At 42.0% G+C, this 18,669-nt stretch overlaps 1 protein-coding gene across 7 annotated transcripts in view; it reads right to left on the reverse strand.

The window, feature by feature from the left end:
• Positions 1-18,669, reverse strand: part of kidins220a (kinase D-interacting substrate 220a) — a 47,195-nt gene that overhangs the window by 17,247 nt on the left and 11,279 nt on the right. For all 7 annotated transcript variants that reach the window (XM_026151219.1, XM_026151224.1, XM_026151223.1 and 4 more), the window contains exons 12-23: positions 18,458-18,635; positions 18,183-18,347; positions 17,890-18,069; positions 16,666-16,831; positions 16,315-16,466; positions 15,469-15,569; positions 15,144-15,329; positions 14,820-14,960; positions 13,704-13,941; positions 12,234-12,325; positions 9,722-9,866; positions 9,116-9,278 (exon numbers count right to left, since the gene is read on the reverse strand). In XM_026151219.1, the coding sequence (XP_026007004.1) occupies positions 9,116-9,278; positions 9,722-9,866; positions 12,234-12,325; positions 13,704-13,941; positions 14,820-14,960; positions 15,144-15,329; positions 15,469-15,569; positions 16,315-16,466; positions 16,666-16,831; positions 17,890-18,069; positions 18,183-18,347; positions 18,458-18,635 (1,907 nt within the window). The remainder of the gene's footprint in view (positions 1-9,115; positions 9,279-9,721; positions 9,867-12,233; positions 12,326-13,703; positions 13,942-14,819; positions 14,961-15,143; positions 15,330-15,468; positions 15,570-16,314; positions 16,467-16,665; positions 16,832-17,889; positions 18,070-18,182; positions 18,348-18,457; positions 18,636-18,669) is intronic.

Genomic DNA, 18,669 nt, shown 5'->3' on the forward strand with positions numbered 1-18,669 from the left:
CGGTGTATTATATGCACTGGGACACAACCCAGCAAATTATAGTGGTGTGAAAAAGTGTTTGGAAGACTTGCTGTGGTAAATGAAATCATGAATTCTGCTTTCTACCAAAACATCCTGAAGGAGAATGCCCTGCCATCTGTTTGTGACCTCAAGCTCAAGTGCACTTGGGTTCTACAGAAAATGGAGACTTTGGCGTAGCCTTCGCTTGAATCCGATTGAGATGCTGTGGCATGACCTTAAAAAGGCAGTTTAGCTCGTTCACTTTCATTTAGAAAATGCAAGTATAACAAACATACAAAAAAATGGGAAACACTTTTCACACTACTGTAAATCTGGTGCAAGCTACGACTGAAACAAATGAAAAGCTAAGACTTTTTCCTTTCTCTATACATCCATTGAGATCCATTCTGACAGTTTCAGCAATCTCCCTCCAGGAATTTGCTGACATGTGCGAGTCCCTATATTGAGGCTATGATTATTACACCTTATATAATAATATATTACCATAAATGATATTTCAGTACTAATGGACTGAGAGCTAACAACTTGACTGCAGGAGTCTGGGTAACACGCTGAAATGCATGTACCCATTAAATGATAAAAACACTTTTAAAATGAGATACGACCACTTAAAATGCCAATATCTAGAATTCCTATCGTTTGAGATGTTGGCTGCAAATCACTATGGACTAATTAGTCATTCTTATCAGAAACCAGTTGCTTAATGAGAAGTTGGATGTTTTGTTTGCAGTGTCCAAGAAGCCACTACACTACTTTCAAGCAGATGAAGAAAAAATTTTCAGCAGCCATTTTTGTAGCACAATAGGCCCATTGACAGGACCAGGCTTATAGTTGCAGTCATGCAGGCGCACAGGTCCAACCTCTTGCTGTGTGGCGTGGCTACTGGGAGCTTTCTGGGCTTATCCAAATGCTAATAGGTCCCAAAGCTGACTGGGGCATAGCCTTTCTTCTCCTCTCAACTCCCACACACTGCAGCTGATGGGAAGGAGCAGAATTCATCTCGCTCGCTCTCTCTTCAGTACTCTCGCTGGGCACAGAAAGTATGAATGTGCCACTTGACTTTGCTTTATAGCTGCCCACTGTGCTTATGGGTGACATTCGCACACACGCCACAAAGAGGTGGTCTCTCTGCCAAACATTTCCATAAAGGGGCCCAAAGACAGAGAGATGCCTCAGAACAGACAACCGCCTGTGCGCATTGTGTTTGAGAAGCTCAAGAGTTTCGATGTCAGACACTGTGCGACCAGTACAACAATGTGTGGGTGAAGAAGTTAACCAGGCCCGGGTCCGGCACATTCCTCTCCTGGTCAGAGTCATGTCAGAGCTGCTGGTAGTGTCTACCCAGCATGTGGATGAAAACAGCGAGGCCCTCTCTGGAAAAACAGTGGACAGGCGAGTTGGCGCGTGGATTCACAGCATCAAGGCTGAGGGAGGTTATTGTTACAATGGAAGCTGCCAAGACCTCCACCACCCAAAGGCAGAGGGGGAGAGCAAAAATATGTTTTCACTTTAGATGACGCCATGTTCTTTGTCTCCTTAAAAATCCAGACGCATTTCCTTGATTTAAATCAAATGCTTCAAGTACTGTGGACACCCCTGTCTCTGCTTTCCTCTTCGTCTCTAACCTTCCCTTTTCCTTGCTTCCTTGTCTTGGCAGTGCCAACTGACAACTTGCGGCAGCGTCTGCTTTCCATATACATTTGTGGCAAAGTTAAGTCCAGTAATTGAAACTCTCTTGTACTAAGCTGGACCTGTGCATCCCAAAGCAAACCACAGAGACAAGCAGGCTAATGGGAAACACACCATGCTGATAAAAACCAAGCAGTTTCGGAGCAAGCGGCCTCTCAGTGAAACGGGCTCAGGGCTCAGTGGTTCCGTGAAATGTTGATTAAACTCATGTGTAGCGCCGAAATGGAGCCTCCTTGTTCCAGACCCCAAAAACCTTAACTGAACCCTCCACTCAGAGCAACTAGGGCCTCATTCTTGACAAATATTAAAACAGTAAACCTCAACTTAGTGATTTACGCACAAGAAGAGAGTTTGGAGCATCCTTGGGTCATTACACAGTTTGTTCATTGTGACAGTAATTGCACCATGAAGCTCATATCAGCACATGTGGTTGTTTGATAGCTGTAATGGCCAGTTGATAGGCCATATGATGCTCGGTTAAGTGGGGTGGACTGCTAAAGTGAAGACAAATGGGCAGCTGTAGATTATGCAGCTGGAATAAAAATGAATCCATACAGTGAAAAATTAATATGACAAACAAACTTGGGAGTCTCAGACTGGACGAGCAATCCTGTTCAACGTCACTGAAAGGGATACATGTGTCAATAATAAGAAGAGAAACTGGAATGAGAAAAAGAAAAATCAATGAGAATGTGAGAGAAAGAAAAGGAAATTACTGTGGTAAAACAAAAGCTTCTCCAGTTCAATTTGCATCCAAGTTAGAGGCAAGGATGTAAAGCCTCGCGTGATTATTAAGGACTTTAAAAAAAAAAAAGCAGACTGTTTGAGCAACTACTACAGAGGCTGACAACAAGATCACAGAAAGTCAATGATAATGTAGAAAAAAAGCACCTGTGAAACCTTTCAGAGGCTAAATCCTCAATATGTTTCTCTGGGCTTCTTTGCAATTTCCGTGTGGTTTCTGCACACATATTCTAACAAGCCCTAACCTCCATTGACCTTTGAAGGGCCAGGATGTTAATGTCAGTTAAGAGCCGGATGTGTGTGTGTGCGTATCAAGATTGCCCGTGGCTCCCGCAGTGGCTGAGTGGTGAATCTCACTGTCCCCTTAAAGGTCAGCGCCGACCCTCTTGTAACCCTGTGCTGCTATTTATAATCAGCCCCCACCTTCTAGCAGTTCCAGCACAAAGACACGGGAAAGCACGAGAGAGATCAGTGATAATGCTCAACACTGCAGAAATACCAAAGTATCAGGCGGCTGTCAGCTTCTCAGCCCTCTGCTCTTTTTCTTCCATCTAAGTGTCACATTTAAATGTTAACCCAACCTTGTGGTCTGATGGATGGGCTCTAAGACCGGAGCAGAGGTCAGCCAGAGGTGTAGCGGTGGGGCTTTTACTGCATTTAAAAATGATTATTTGTGCTTTGTACAAAAAGAGAACAGAGCAGCTCTCTTGTTTCTGACCAATTAGACTAATCCTTCAACCTCGGCTTGCAGGCACAAATGAAAAAGGCTTTAAGGATTTTCTAGCAAAGAATGCTGCACAACGTTCTTTCCGGTAGCCTCCCTGCACAAATACACACAAGAGCAGTCAAAAACTCCTGTTCCACATACATACACACACACACACCTCCTCCTGTGTCACCTGTACACACTGGCCAGAGCTGTCTTTTTTTTCCTTTTACATTTTAAGTAGCTCAGTAGGGGTTGGGTGGTGTTGGAGCTGGCTGAGGCTGATTCATGCCTTAGTCAACGCCAGCAAACACCTGAGGGATGCAAGAACGACAGAGCAGGCCAAATCGACCCACACGCATACGTGCACTCAAGTGGAATCAGCAGAGGACCGGTTTCACTAATATAAACAGCCACGTGGGACCCAGGGGACATGTGCATGAATTTCTGTGTGTGTGTCCACCACCTGGACTATCTCACTTGGAGCAGCAGCATCACCTGAGGCTTCAAATACACCCGAGACGCTAGCACACCAATGGCAAACGCCTCATGCGGTAATCCTGCTGGTATCTGGTCTGATCCTCTGTAGTATTCACAAGCTTTGGTTCCGTTACCTTATTTTACCTCCAGAGACAGAACTCTTTCTTCTTGCTCTCTCTTTCTTACCTCCCCCCACCCCCCAACTGTTCCTGTTTTTCCATCTTTATCTCACACCAACCCTAGTTTCGTTTTTGTCTCCGTCTGTCTTTATCTTCCCTTCAGTCAGGTGGTCTGTCAGCACACTAGTGTGTAGACTCAGTGGCGGTGTCCTATCAGCGATGGAGCCAGAACTCTATTGAGACACAGGTGACTTCACATTAGCCTTTACAAATTCACACACGTTTGGAGGCCTCTTGGCAAATGGCAGCGCAGTGAACGATCGAATTACCAGTTTTACTCTGTATTTCACTGAAATACCTCCTGGGTACAGGGACAATGGGCTCTCTCAGAGGACAGAGAGAGGGAAGAAAACCATTTTGCGCATTTGTCGTGCAGCTAGATTATAGAATGTGTTGCAAATGCGACAGAACTCCATATGAATGGGCTGTATGGTGAAGAATAAAGACTTTTTTTTCTTCATTTGAGGGCAGGAAAAGTTCAGAAGTGTTCATTATAACAAAAGAACAGGGTCTCGCCATTTTTTGAGTCCAGATTTTTAAGAGCTTATTAAAAGAACTCCGCATAAAGGGAATCACCAGCGTGAGCTTTGGAATGGCGCTTTTATCCCTGCACATAATTGCAACCAAATTACAATAATTGTGCCAATTAAAGTAATCCCGAATGAAGAGAGTGTCATCTTAATGTTTCAGTACTTGGGATAAGAGTCTCCCTAATTAAGAGTGAATTGGTGGGCTGCATATTCATTCAGACTGTGATTAGTGGAAAAAAAAAAAGTTTTTAAGTGTCCATCGAGTGGCTGGCTGTACATCACTGAAAGGGTGATTGTTTAGCGTATGAACGCTGGGTCAAGCCAACAAATCGGAGGTGAAAAGAAGATGAAAGGATGAGAGAAACGGTTCGTTATTCACAAGCCGTGACCTGGTGATTAAAAGCACAGAGGGCACAGAAAGTGGGAATTTTTTTTTGCCCACAATACTACAAAACATAGTGTCACTGTGTTTCTAAATACAAATTCACCTGACAACAATTTCTCTGCTGTGTTCTGCTTCCTGCACTGTGTGAATGTGTGTGAGTACGCATGTTTGTTGAACACAGCCTGCATCTCAGGGTCTGATTAATTACACCGATTCTCAGAGGAGTTGGGGGTGACATATGTTCTTGCACTGGTGTGAGAGCTAGCTAGTGTGTGAATTTTTGTGAGTTTTCTATCAACTGCATGCATAAGATTTGTGTGTGATTTCATGTGTGCACCTGTGTAAATTGCAAAAACTTGTAGTGGCAAATGAGTTTCAGTTGAAACATGCACGGATGACAACTCCTGAGTGTGTGTGTGAGAGAGTGTCTATAAGTCCATGGCATGCAATAGTTTGTGTGTATATATATGAGTGGGTGTGTAATGAACAGAAGATTCAGGTGCAACGCCAGAAACACACTCCTGAGTGCAGCAGGGGCATCCTGGCACACACAGGGTACCAGATGTCAGAGCAGCGCAGGAACCTGCTCAGTGGACCAGTGACACTTTTTTTTTTCCTTTTTCTAGAGCTGAAAACTGGATCTGGGCGTCCAGGAATAAACTCTCTTAGGACCCGACTGAACCCGCCCTCACAGATGATTAGATCCAAGTATGTTAACCCTACATCCAAAATTACTTCACTGTGAAACAAATTATCAAAAAACAAGTACAAGTCATTTGAAAGTCCCTGAAGATCCTGCAGTTAGCATATTTAAATCACATCCAAACCCGAAGATATTCAGTGTTTCAGAAACCAAAGAAAGCAGGAACTCCTTTGGTTCTGGTTCTAGCTACTTGAATGCCTGGAAGCAATATTTAATTTTTTCCACTAAAAAATAGCAACTTATCACATATTTTTGCCAACTGACTCATCCACTCACTATTTACACTCCTCGTGTCTTCATTGCTTATCCTTTCTCGTTGTTCTTTGGGTTTTTCTCTTTGCTAATACCTACCTTCTGTCAGCCATACTGCTACACTATAAAGCAAATTATTTGCTAACTTTGCTGGTTTGCTTTTTATTTCGTCATTTAGACATTTGATTTTTTTGCTGATTGTTGACTAATTCTGCATAATTAATTGCTGAACACCATGTCCTTAATGCCTATCCACTGCTTTTAATCTTCAACTAATGACAAAGAACAGAAAAAAGGACACAGCTGTAGTTAAGTTTAGAAAATATATTCTGATCACTTATTTTAATTTTTTTTTTGCTTTTTATTCACAAATACAAACCCCCATGGAGACTAGTACCAACCGTTCACAACAATAATAACAGATGTGTATTCAACATCCTAAAACTACTTGTTCAGACATTTAAATTCACTCTACAAATGAATTTCCATTAGATGGCAAAATGTAATATAATGATGCTGAAAAAGCTCAAGGAAATAAATATACAGCAATAACCGCAAAGCAGGAGAGGGCCAGGGTAGCTATAATCATCAGGTTTCTAATGGCAGCTAAGAAACAACTCCTGAGAAGAGACAATAACGAAGAGGAAGTAATGATGTAACCGAAAATGATAGTCATAATGCTGCAGGCTCCAGATCCAATTTACTAATGGAAAGAAAAAACTCAAAAGAAAGATTTGGGTTTGTTAATTTGACAACTACAAATTGAAGACTTGCAGATGTTGGTCTAAAGCATCTGAGTTTTTGTTTTCTTCTCAGGTTCTGTCAGTGTACTGGACACACCACAAGGCTGCCTCACTCGCCCAAGTGTTTTTTGCAATTTCCCCTGTGAAAGTAGTGACACAAACATTTTACCTATGCTTCGAGTAAAAGCTTGACTGCTTTGGACCAGTATCTCCTTCAGACAGTGCCGTCTTTGTTCCTCACACACCTCTTTCCCTCAGCTACCATGCATGAGCCTGGGCGGCCCTCAGTCTTAGCATTAACGATAGAAATCGCTGAAGTTATTAACCGATTACGCATTCTCCATCAGATTAAGGCGGCTGTACTAGCCTGTTCCTGCAACGGGAATCAGAAGTGAGCTTTTCTCTGCACGCCACGTCCTAAAATGACAGTTCACAGCCCTTCATTGATGCTTGTCAATGCAAAGCAAGTTAGTGAAAAACATTTAGCTGTTTCGAAATCCTGTCTGTTTGTGTGAGATAGGAGAGAAGGTGGGTAAGCATTTCTGTTTATTATTTCTTAAGAGTTCAGCTCACCCCCTTCACTGAAAGGCCTGTGTGTATTCCATAATAATTTACAGTGTGAGAGTTAATTTAGTTTTAATGTATGGGGCATGCAATCTGAACTGAGACCAACTAATGGTGGTTAGCCCCATTTAAAGCACGTTTGTACTTATGAAGATGGAAACAGAAAAAAATATTTAATTGCAACCACAGCTGCACTGTTTTCAGTCTTATGGTTAACAATAAGTTTATTTTTGATGCTGTGGTATACTTAGCTGTAGACACTTTTACAAAGAGAGGGCAGAGAAGAGGAAGAGCTGCTGCCTTGTGACTGAGATGCAGGGCGACAGTTGACCTATAAGGGGCTGACTCACCCCCCACGTTCACTTCACCACTAATATATTCACTTAGTAACGCTCAGGGGATGTGCAGTTTTGCTGTGTAAAAAAGGCTGTGCATGACAACTCGCACACATGTTTGCAAAATAAAACACAACAAAGAATAGATGAGATCTGAACCACATGAGCAAAAGGATGCTAAGTATAAAAAAAGGAAATTATCAAACTGGTCAAAGTGAAGCTGTGAAACGAGACGTGGGTGGATGTGTGTATTTTTTAACGCTCTGAAAAGGAAAGCAAATAAAAGAAGCTATCCACTTCTCAAACAGGCAGGCAATCCCCGAGACCCCGAGGTTCGTAGAGGTCAGTCAAGTGCCCATCCGTCGTTAAAGGGAATGAGACAGAATAACTCATCCAGAACAAAAAAAAGGGCCTAAAGAGCCTCAGATCATATGAAAGAGGAAGAAAAGAGCAGAGACAGAAAAAGACAGACAGACAGAGGCCTGAGTCTTATCAGCGGAAGATTGGTGTAGGAGATAAGGCCTCTAGGCAAGGCGTTGTGTTTAGCCTGTTCGAGGCTTCCTGTCATCATCATTAAGCCAGCTTCTTCGACGGCCACTGCGGAACAGAGCAGCCATTTGGAAAGACACTCAGCGAGGAGGAAGATAAAGAAAGACAGGGCCGTTGGTCAAAAGCAAGATGATGGCTATATTAGGTCTAATGAGTAGTCTAAGTACAACCCCATGCTGCGGTAAGGAGACTTGAATCCAGGCCTTTTGTTAGATGTAGAAACATCAGTTTTTATGGCTCTCTTATTTTCCACAATAATTACAGCAAAAGTAAGAACGTTTCTTTTAGGGTCTCCAGTGAATGCGAGTAGAGTAAACATACACAGGAGGAAATGTAGTGATATTTTTTCCCATAAAATGCAGAGAGAAACGAGACATTTAAAAATCTGCATTCTGTAGTGCCATATGGAAAAAGAAACGGTAATAACTTTTGTCCTTTAAAAAACCATAGAGCAAAAATCCAGTCTAATGAGGTAGTGGTTTGTGTTTGGAGATGGGGGATGGAGAGTTGTCGGCTGAATCTAGCTGGCTGAATAGCTGACAATAACCGTCTGTGACACTTCCCTGCCGCAGGAGTCGTGGGCGCTAGTGTATTGTGACAGAGTGCAACCTTTAAAGGCCAGCGATTGATGCACAACAGCGCCCAAACCCAGCGACTCAGCCTCTATCGGTCTCCTCCTCTCGTCTGCGGTGAGCACGCCTAAAAGCATTCATGACCTCACAGTATACACACACAGGGACAAGACTTTACTGCTCCTCTTGTAGACTTTAAAGAATTAGTGTCCCTTTGTGAATCTCGAATCCGGGCAATAACTCAGTCATCATTCGCCTTGAACATTATGGTCAATTACAAAATCTGTCTGACAGTTGCCAATTAGTGTGGCACAGCCTTTGGCACTACATGTGTACAGATTATCTCGCCTGCATGGAAAACAAAATCCTCTACTGCCACCTGCTGGTTAGGGTTACTTAAACAGAGAGCAATAAAAGCAAATTCTTAGCTGACATCTCAGGCTTTTTATTCCGGCTTGAAGATGTGGAATTTTACTCATCCAAATACATCCATCATCTAATTTTCACTTAGATAATTTAGTTGATGATCAGTCTGCTAGTGCTGCCCTCAAGTTAGAAAGAGAATGAATAAAAGGCAATAAAACAACCCGGGAAAGAAAGGCAAGAAAGTCAATAAATCAGATCAGTAACTAATCAAAAGATGATGTTTCTGTGTGTGTATACCTCTCATAGATGGTCTTGAGAGTAACCTGATCAGACATCCCATCAGCCTCTTCCAAGTACAGGATGATCCATGATGTCCTGTAAGGCCACTCTTCTGTCAGGTTTATCCATGACGCCAGTCGATCCCAGTTGAAGATGATGTGATTGGCGCGTAACAGACGACCTGCCAACAACGAATCAGAGGATTAGGGGCCACAGAAGTCACTTCCAATCTGCTTAATAACAAACATTTTCTTTTGGCTGCATCATTGACTTGTATAACATATAATGGTTTTGCTCACAAGCACTAATCAGCTATAGGGGCTTGTTATGCCAACTTGCTTAAAAACAAACTGTCAGTGGTAGTGCCAACTGTTTTTAATCTTCTACTCTGTTCTATTACTGTACCCCTTGTGTAATTTATTATAATATATTTATAACCTCTAAATCCTAAGTCTGCCAAGCCTTTGTGGTTAAATTAAAATTACTGTTTAAGCTTACAAGCAAAATGTACTCTTCATTAAAACAGAACTCTTGAAGCGCGGATGTTGATGTAAAAAAAAAAAAATGGCTTTATTACTGTAATAATATGTACAGTTCCCAAGCAGATCATGGTTAATTCCTCACCTGTAATAGAAACAATGTTGAGCAGCCTCCTCATGGTCTGTGGGCTGATGTCACAGAACCAGTCCTCGGTCACCAGCAGCTTGGTCAGGTCGAAGGACATCTGTCTGGTGAGGGTCCTCTGCATCTGACGCCGTCGGTATGTGTCCTTAGCAGACAAACACTCATTAGCATGAGGCTGGAGATGGTACATGCTGCATTTTACTTCACAATAAGTTACATAATGGATCGCCAAAAAACACTTTACACGAGGGACGTCCAACTCATTTTATATCGTGGGCCACACTTTGATCTTAAGTGGACAGAACCGGTGAAACTACATAATAAATGCATAAAATTACAGGAAAGGTTCTTCTAAGGTTCTTCTATATTTATAAAAAGTCTTCATAAATACAGTTAAAAGTTTAAAATCTGTGCCCACATTCACATTTTCTAAAGCTGTTTAATGAGCCAGATTGGAGTCTTTGCCGGACCGACTTTGGCCCACGTGCCTTATATTTGACACCACTGGTTCACAGTATATAATAAAGGGACCAGGAAAACAGGAAGTGTATTCTAGCCACACATGGAAAAGAAATACAGCAAAGGAACCATAGAGAGCCATAAATTTTTCCTGTTTAATGTTAGACTTCTAAACTGAAACTGCAGCAGTTATTGTGGACCCTGACTGATGTTTGTGAGAACGCACCCTTACTGTCCCGCTATGTGCATCATGAGACCAGAGGAGAGGTTTCATGGTCACCATGTGATCTAAGACCATTTTAAGAACCTTTGCTTCATTAGACTACGACTACATCTAGATGGGATCATTTCTATATTATTCCACATACCCCATATTTGAGAGAGAGATTTTATTTTAAAGTATCAGCAGCACCACAATAATTTTTAACAGCAAACACTACCTTACTCTCAACATAATCCAGTTAAGGTTTATACCGATAAGCCCTGTAAAAGAGATGTACATGGGTTTCTTTCCTTCCATATAACCAATCTCTTAATGGCCATGACATACACAGCACTAAATCTCTGTGACTGCACAGAAGAAATCAAAGAGCCGCTGTCCAACACTGAAAAGTCATGACACACAGGCAAGCTATTGACACAGATCTACCGGAGAACATCTGTGATGATTTCAGACAGCTGCAATGGTCATGAGCCAAGACAAGCCTTTTGGTTGACTTTGAAGTTGTAACACCAGTCTCATGACCTCTTTCTCAGAGAGATGAAACATATGGCCACCGCTCAGTCTGAACCAAAAAGGTCTATCATAGAGACACCTCTTTGGGGCTAGCTTTTTGGTATTTATTAACTTTTGCTGTAGCTTCACAGCGTCAATGGTTTATTTTGATGATTCCTTGAAGTGCTAAGAAATACTAAGCAGCAATTAGTTTCAATCCAATAAATGTTAAAATACTACAGAGATATTTACAGCATCACACTTAATTCAAGAAGTCACAGAATTTCAGTGTGGAGAGAGCTCATAGTCAATTTGCCCTCCTGCCCCCTCATTTTAATCTCCACTTCTAGAAATAGGGCCCTCCTGCCAAGTGCTAGCTAGCGGCATATAAAAAGAGAATGCTGCCCTGTATTAAAGGGGCCAACATCAATAATGGAGGATGCTGGGTAAACCCAAGGTACAACCAAATGTCAAACAAACAAACAAACAAGAAAGGAAAGTGGGAAGGAAAGGGGGGATTGGGGGGAAGGTCTCATAGGAGGGTGGAAGGCATCAGCGACAGCAGCAGAGTCACTTAGCCTCCTGCCAGCAGACCTGGTGCCAGTGTTTTGTCACAGGGACCCACTGCTGCTAGGCCTTGTCATTAGGCTGTGGCAACGCAGCAGGAAGGATAAACAGCCATTACATCAATTACACCAGGAACCTTGGCCGCACACCGAGCACCTCTCTCTTTTTGTCTCTGTGTGTCTCCTTCTGTCCTCTGGCCTCTGCACCGCCTGCCAACACCACGCCTGTACTGAACCCCTCCTCCTCCCTCCTTCAGGGAGGAGGCTGAAGAGAGATAGCAGTGAAGGTTTCTCAGCCAGAATATCTCACACGAAGCCAATGTTTTCTGGTCAAAGAGCAGTGAACTGGCAGCTTTTTCATTTTGTTTGATTAATATGTAGAAATCAAACGTGAATATTAAGTACTTTCCTAAACAGCGTGGGTTTTGGGGAAATTATTGAAACAAAAAAAACCCCCTGCCTGCTTTCATATTGTGTCCAAAGCTTCTTCAATGTGCTATTGCAGCCTTTTTGATTTGGGTATTACAGGCTGGTGCAAGCAGTGAACACTCCCTGCTTAAAGTAGAATTTGGACTAATGACACTTTGGAGTTTTTTTATTTGATTTTTCTTTTTATTAACAATCTGTTTTGAACTACCACGGCTCTTCCTCGTCTTCTTAACTTACAAACCTAAAGTTAGGAAATCAACCACTGATGTGTGTTTGTAAATCCCACCAAAATATTACATGTAATACTTTTTTTTTTTACAAACTTGACTTGAATAGCTGTTACCCTGCGGTTTAAGGCATTCTTGCTGCCAAGTTTGGCCTGGTCTTGAGCCAGGCTGCTTTGAGACATCTTCTTGTCCGTGTCTTCATGCCATCCTAGAGAAAGGGATGAAGAGGAAGAGTCAAAGTGTCAACAGAGACGATCAAGCATCACCAAGTATTAGATGTAAAACAGTTTATGAAACTATGAGTTTATAAAATGCCTCAAAGCTCTGTGTAAACCTACTTGTATATATTAAAGTGACCATATTATGCCCAGTTACAAGTTTATAACTTTAATTTGTGGGTCAACTAGAAGGGTGGGTCATGGTTTTCCCTTTACTATACAGGACCACTTTTTATTATCTCACTGAAACGTATCATTTCAGCTGCTGCCTCTTTAAGACCCCACTTACAAAAATTCCAATCTACTCTAGATGGGTCAGTTTGCCTGGAGCGTTGGCTAATTAGCGTAGTTCTATGAGGAGGAGCTGCCTTCTTAGAGCTAAATGGTAAATGCCCTGCATTTGTATAGCGCTTTACTAGTCCCTAAGGACCCCAAAGCGCTTTACATATCCAGTCATCCACCCATTCACACACACATTCACACACTGGTGATGGCAGCTACATTGTAGCCACAGCCACCCTGGGGCGCACTGACAGAGGCGAGGCTGCCGGACACTGGCGCCACCGGGCCCTCTGACCACCACCAGCTAGTGGCTAGTGGCTAACAAAATCCTGGGGTGTAGCCAAGAATATGATCCAGAACAAAAAAAGTCTTGCAGAAGTTGCTACCTTACATAAAGCATAACCTTGGTGCAGAGATGATCATGAGCAAAGGAACAACCCGTTAAAGACATTTGCAAATCTAGATTGTTTTCTTTAAAATAACAGGATCAAGAACAGTGCCCGTCGGTATATTTTTCTACAAATGTACTATGAGGGAATTGCTAACAAAAAAGCATTCACATCTACAAAAGCTTACAAATTTTGATGCCTCAGTGTGACAATTCCAATATACTATTGCTCTGGCTTGTGAAATTAGCCCCACAATGTGCTAACATTGTTATGGGGACACTGCCAAAAGTAATCAATTGGTTATTGGGTTCCTCACATGGGGGAAGTGCACATTGTTTTTGCTCTTGCAACCAGTAACAGAAGACTTAGTGTGTTTGCACTTGGTGAGACATTTTAGAGTTAGCATGGCTTCAACAAGTAAGTAAAAATGGTGTGTCAAACTAGCTGCTGAGTGGAAATGTTTGTTTTATTGTGACATAGATGTGGGGGAAGTAACACTTGACCTACAAATGAGGTGCTTTAAACTGTTCAGTAGCAGCACTCTATTGTGGGAGAGATTAACTCCCTTTGTAGTAAACTTTGGGTGTAACTTTGCAGACTTTTTCACACACAAAAAGCTATATAACACACTAAAAGACGACAGTAAAGAAAAAAATAAAGCACTTTAAAAGGAAGACGTGTAGCCTTTGTCGTCTACCTTCACCAGACAGTGGCTCCCCGTTGGTGGGTGCTGCCATGCTCATCTTTTTAGCTGTGTTAAATCCTCTGCTGTTGAGGAACACGGGCAAGTGGACAATGTTTCTCATGTAGTCGTGTCCATTGATGTTGGAGTCTCTTAGCACACTGTTGAGGTTTTGGTTGATAGCTTTGATGATAATATGGGGGTCACTGGCAAAAATGGAGATAAAAGGGCCTTTAGAAAAGAGGACCCTTACCTGGAAAGAAAAAGAAACACCATAAGAAAGTTTTTCAGTATCTTTCAGTTGCATTAAATATATGTTTACAATCTAATCACTCCATGACGCGACACCTCGAGGTAGTCAGTCAGCTGTAGTACTTAAACATAATGACTCCTGTGAGAGCTGACTGTCCACAGCACATGGTGCTGGGGAATTCCACTCGACTAACTAAGAGACATTGTCCAAGTGTCACAGGACATCAATTTGTGCTAGATGCAGTGCTGGTTTGGTAACCCGTAGCCAACAACCCTAAGGCTCGCCTGCAGGACGATGAACCTCCTGTCCAAAAGCAGCTGTCAGCAGAATCAAGTGAAAATGTTTTCACATGATGTCTGCATCTTTAATGCACATGATCTGTTAGCAAAAGTACACAGACTGAGAGAAAAAAAATTACATTTAGTTAATTGACAAATGTGTTGTTTGAGTCTCTCTCAAAAGAAAAAGGTTATGGAGTGACTGGGACATGCTTGCAGAGATGAGAAGATTGCATTAGCACACAGGAGGCTGCCGTCTTCCCTGGAATTACTTCACCAAATAATAACATTTGGCTAAAGGAAATTATATTAGAGCAGCTGGGAAAAAGAATCTAAACTTGGAGGCAAGCTGAGGCAGCTGGGAACACCAAGGTGGCTGCAGTGCAACAGAGATGTGTGGTCTCTGTGTGCACAGGTGAAAGACCCACTTTGTGTTTAAACCACATGGCAGATGCTCTAAAACTCTCTGGCTCATAGTTATAAATTTTCTTGAGCGGCAGATGTCAAAAAAATCTAATTATTCCATTATCTTGTTTTCAGTCAAGAGGAAGCTGCTCTAATTGTTAATCTGCCTGTACTGACGCACATGAAAACACGCACCGTGTCCAGCATCTGCAGCACTTTGTCCTGCTCGCAAGCATCTAGCCCATCAATGATAACCGCCATGCGTGTCTGGTTCTGGGTAAAGCCATCGATAGTTTTGGCCATTTTTGACATCAGCTCCACTTCATGTTTCAGAACCTGTGAGACATAAAAAACCCCAAAACAAATCAAAGCCAATTCATTTTCTATGAACTAAAGGAAATCAATTGAATTAGAAAGCACAACTTCATAATTTCATAAGCAAACTGAATGTCCCACTGTCATGGCAACAGGATGTCAGAGGATTTCCATTTTCTCTTGATTATGTACAATTACTTTTACCTTCATAAACCCTTCACTCTTGAGTCTATGCAAGTTGTTGGCAGCACTGTGCAGGCGTTTCCTCTGGGAGTTGAGGACAGAGTCAGCCACCTGCCACCAGGTCTTACAGTTGAGCAGCAGGGCCAGGCCAACCATGCTAGCCATCGCAATCAGCACTGCATTTACTGTCAGATTCCTAGGGTCCACCTGAGGAACCAAAAGATAAAAAGTAGGACTGAAACTCTGACACATACTGGGTAGGCTCTCTTCTTGTAAGGCTATTTCAGACCAGGATAAACAAAATACACCTACACAGTATTTTTTTCAGAGAACTAAAAACACCTACCTTAAAAATAGACAACAGTGCCACACCAGTGATCAAGCACCCTAGCATCAATGCAAAGAGTACAAATGAGGGAACACAACATGTTTTCTTCCATTTTTGACCTAAGGGGTTCACAGAAAGGAGACAGTAATATTACACAGATGCACAGAGGGCACAACACACCTTCACATGCTAAAAATACATCAAGAAGGATATAAAGACTTTTTAAGTTGAATAAAACAATGAATTAAAAAAATTCCTGCTACATCAGCAGCTACCGGTGTTTATACTGGGCTTACTGGGAGTTCTGGTCCGGAATCTACTCTGGAGCCTGCTCCTTCTTTCTATTCATTTACTTTCACCATTAACTTGCAAGTTTGTTTTGTTTATCATTTGTTGTTTGCTGTTGAAGCAGGTTAAAACCACTCCTGCATGACCAAACCAAATGTAGCTAACTAAGAGGGAGACAGATGTCGGGAGATTGTTTGCACAGCTTTCTTCAAAGGTCTATTTACTGCGACACAGGTATCTCTTGGTCTCTCGAGCGCTTTCTTTCATTTGTATTTCCGTCATATTTTTTGCCCACAATGACTCACCATCACAATTTGTGCAGTGGTTCACCAAGAAAAGTCCACAATGCTTATAAGACTCCCACAGAATTCCCATCATTAGAATTTTACACAAGTTCTGATTAATAAAAATACATAATTTATATTATTTATCCTTTGCTGAACTGCAGCACGTTTAAAAAAAAACAGCATTTAGTTATATAGTGTATTATTTGTAAATGTAATATTCTTTATTGTCTCAGTAAACTTTTTCTTTACGAGTCCTGACATGACTCATAAAAAAAGCCAGTAACATCACCTTGGATCTCATCACTCTTGAAAACCCTAAACAGCCGGGTGGCTAAGAAGCCAAACTCCCTCTCGCAGGCATCTGACAGCGTTGCAATCATTTCAGCCATTGACGTCTCTCCTCCAACACTGGACAGGCGATTATAATCAGTAAACAAGAACCTGCATAAAGAGCGAGAGAATGCAGATCAGTATTTAGTTTAATATCATCACTACAGCAGACATATACAGAGTTAGTCGACTGTGCTAACAAATGCATTGCATTTTACAACTTACAACAAGAAAATTGTGAAGGTGTATTTTATGTGTTGACTACAATAAATCGAGTGGATGTAGTTCTGTGTCTGTGCATCATTGTCACCTGACAGGAAGGGCGCGGGTGGTCTGCTCAGGGAGTTCACGAGGGTTGACAAACATCAGTTTGAGCAGCAGCTCCAGGTAACCGACATGACGAGCGAGCCGGGTGCTGATGACCCATGCCCAGTTCCAGCTTTCCCTCTCACGCCGGCTTCCAAAGTACACCAATACTAAATGCAAAGACATATCACAGTCAACAAAGAAAAAAATAACATTGTCCACCTTACTCCATTTAACCAATATCTGTGATTACTTTATCTTCTTAAACCTCAAAAGGTTTGGCTTCTGAAATTCAGTAAGATTTTTACCAGGACCAAGCCTCAGTGACAAAAAAAAAATGTGACAGGCAAAATTTTTCAAATGCTGTCAAGTATGGTGTAACCAGGATGATGATGGAGTAGGATTGGTTGTGCTTCTTGTTAAGATTTTACGAATTTAAGACACATTAAAGCATTCACCAAACATGCAAAAAATGCCCTGCTTCAAGACCAGGAGGAGACTTAAAACTCTGGGAGGGTCACAAACAGCATGCAGGATAAAAATCTACTAAATCAAATACATGCTGTGGCGCCCCCTTGTGAATATGAAAACAGCCGAAAGACGTTTCTTCACGCTTTAGTAAATTATGATTCAAACAAAGGCTGATCTGTAAGCACTGAGCTGGATCTTTAAAGCATCCATTTTTCTCTTTATTTTGTTCTTAATTGTTATTTTTCACTCATTGTTCCTATTTTTTATTTTTTTTGCTTTAGTCAATATTTCTATACTGTCTGCAGTGGTTGCTTGACTATGTTTCTACTAGTAATTGTCTCTGTATTAGGATAATAGAAGACCCCAAAAGCCTAACCAGGGACAAGATCTGCAAATTAAGTTTGGCTAGAAGTCCTAGCGTAGCAATGTTTACACGTAATGTCCACTAAACGGAATTAAAATTTAATAGTAGCTAAGCTGGTAATTTTTTTAAAAGGGGTTCATTACAACACTGTCACTGACTCATTATTAAAAGGCTTTGATTTACAGTTTAGATTAAATGTTTTTGCACAGCATAAAAACACGCCACACTGAAACAGGGGTCAAAATATTTTCCAGTTAAAGAATTCTGCTTGACATTCTCTTTGGACAGCAGGCTGACCTTTTATTCTCATCTCACTGCAGAGTGATTCAAATCAAAGCAGAGTTTTCCCACAATCATTCAGTACCCAGTATTCAAGCCGGTCTGTCTCCTCACCGAAAAAGATGTAGAGCAGGGCGAGGAGGCTGAGCGAGACCGCGATCGCCAGTTTGGGATTAACAGTAAAGCCCAGAACGACGGCCACTGAGCCGCAGAGCAGCAGGGTGAGGAAGACTACCAGCCATGAGAACTGGAACAATGGCTCTATCTGCTGGCCTGCAAATGTCTTCATCTCATCTGTTGAACAAGAGAAGAACGGAGAGGCGAAAACAAAAAAGAAATTTAAAAAACAATAAAAAGTACTTTCCACATCCCAGTACCACTTTATTCTCATCCAGGAGAATACATACCCTCCAGTTTCTTAAGAAGGAAAGACTTGCCACTGCCCCACTGAGCATACAGGCCAACGCAGATAGGCGGCTGCATCGTGGGCTCACTAAGGATGTCTGCTAAAGCGCTGCTATACAGGTCATAACCCAACATGTCTCCATCAGACTCAGTGGGGGACAGGTGCTCTGAGAGAAAGTTAGGAGGAAAAAATATTCAGAGAAAATAAACAGCTTCTTTTCTCAAATTCTGAACGTAAATTCTCCTTTTTTAGTTTGCAATGTGAAATGTGTCGTACTCGCTCCAAATATCTGCGTCAGGATGCTTTTCTGGTGGGTGCAATCGATGTTGTACGGTGTTTCTCCAGCTTTGTTGGGACGGTACAACAGGCGGCCATCTTTCGGGTTCCTCAGCAGCAGCTCGGCCAACTTTCGGCTACGCCCTCGAATGGCGATGTGGAGAGGCGTGTCTCCTTTCTGAGAGAAGAAAACACAGAGCTCAGTTAATGAC

The sequence above is a fragment of the Astatotilapia calliptera genome, chromosome 19 (genome assembly GCF_900246225.1).
Source record: "Astatotilapia calliptera chromosome 19, fAstCal1.2, whole genome shotgun sequence".
Classification (NCBI taxonomy): Eukaryota; Metazoa; Chordata; class Actinopteri; order Cichliformes; family Cichlidae; genus Astatotilapia; species Astatotilapia calliptera.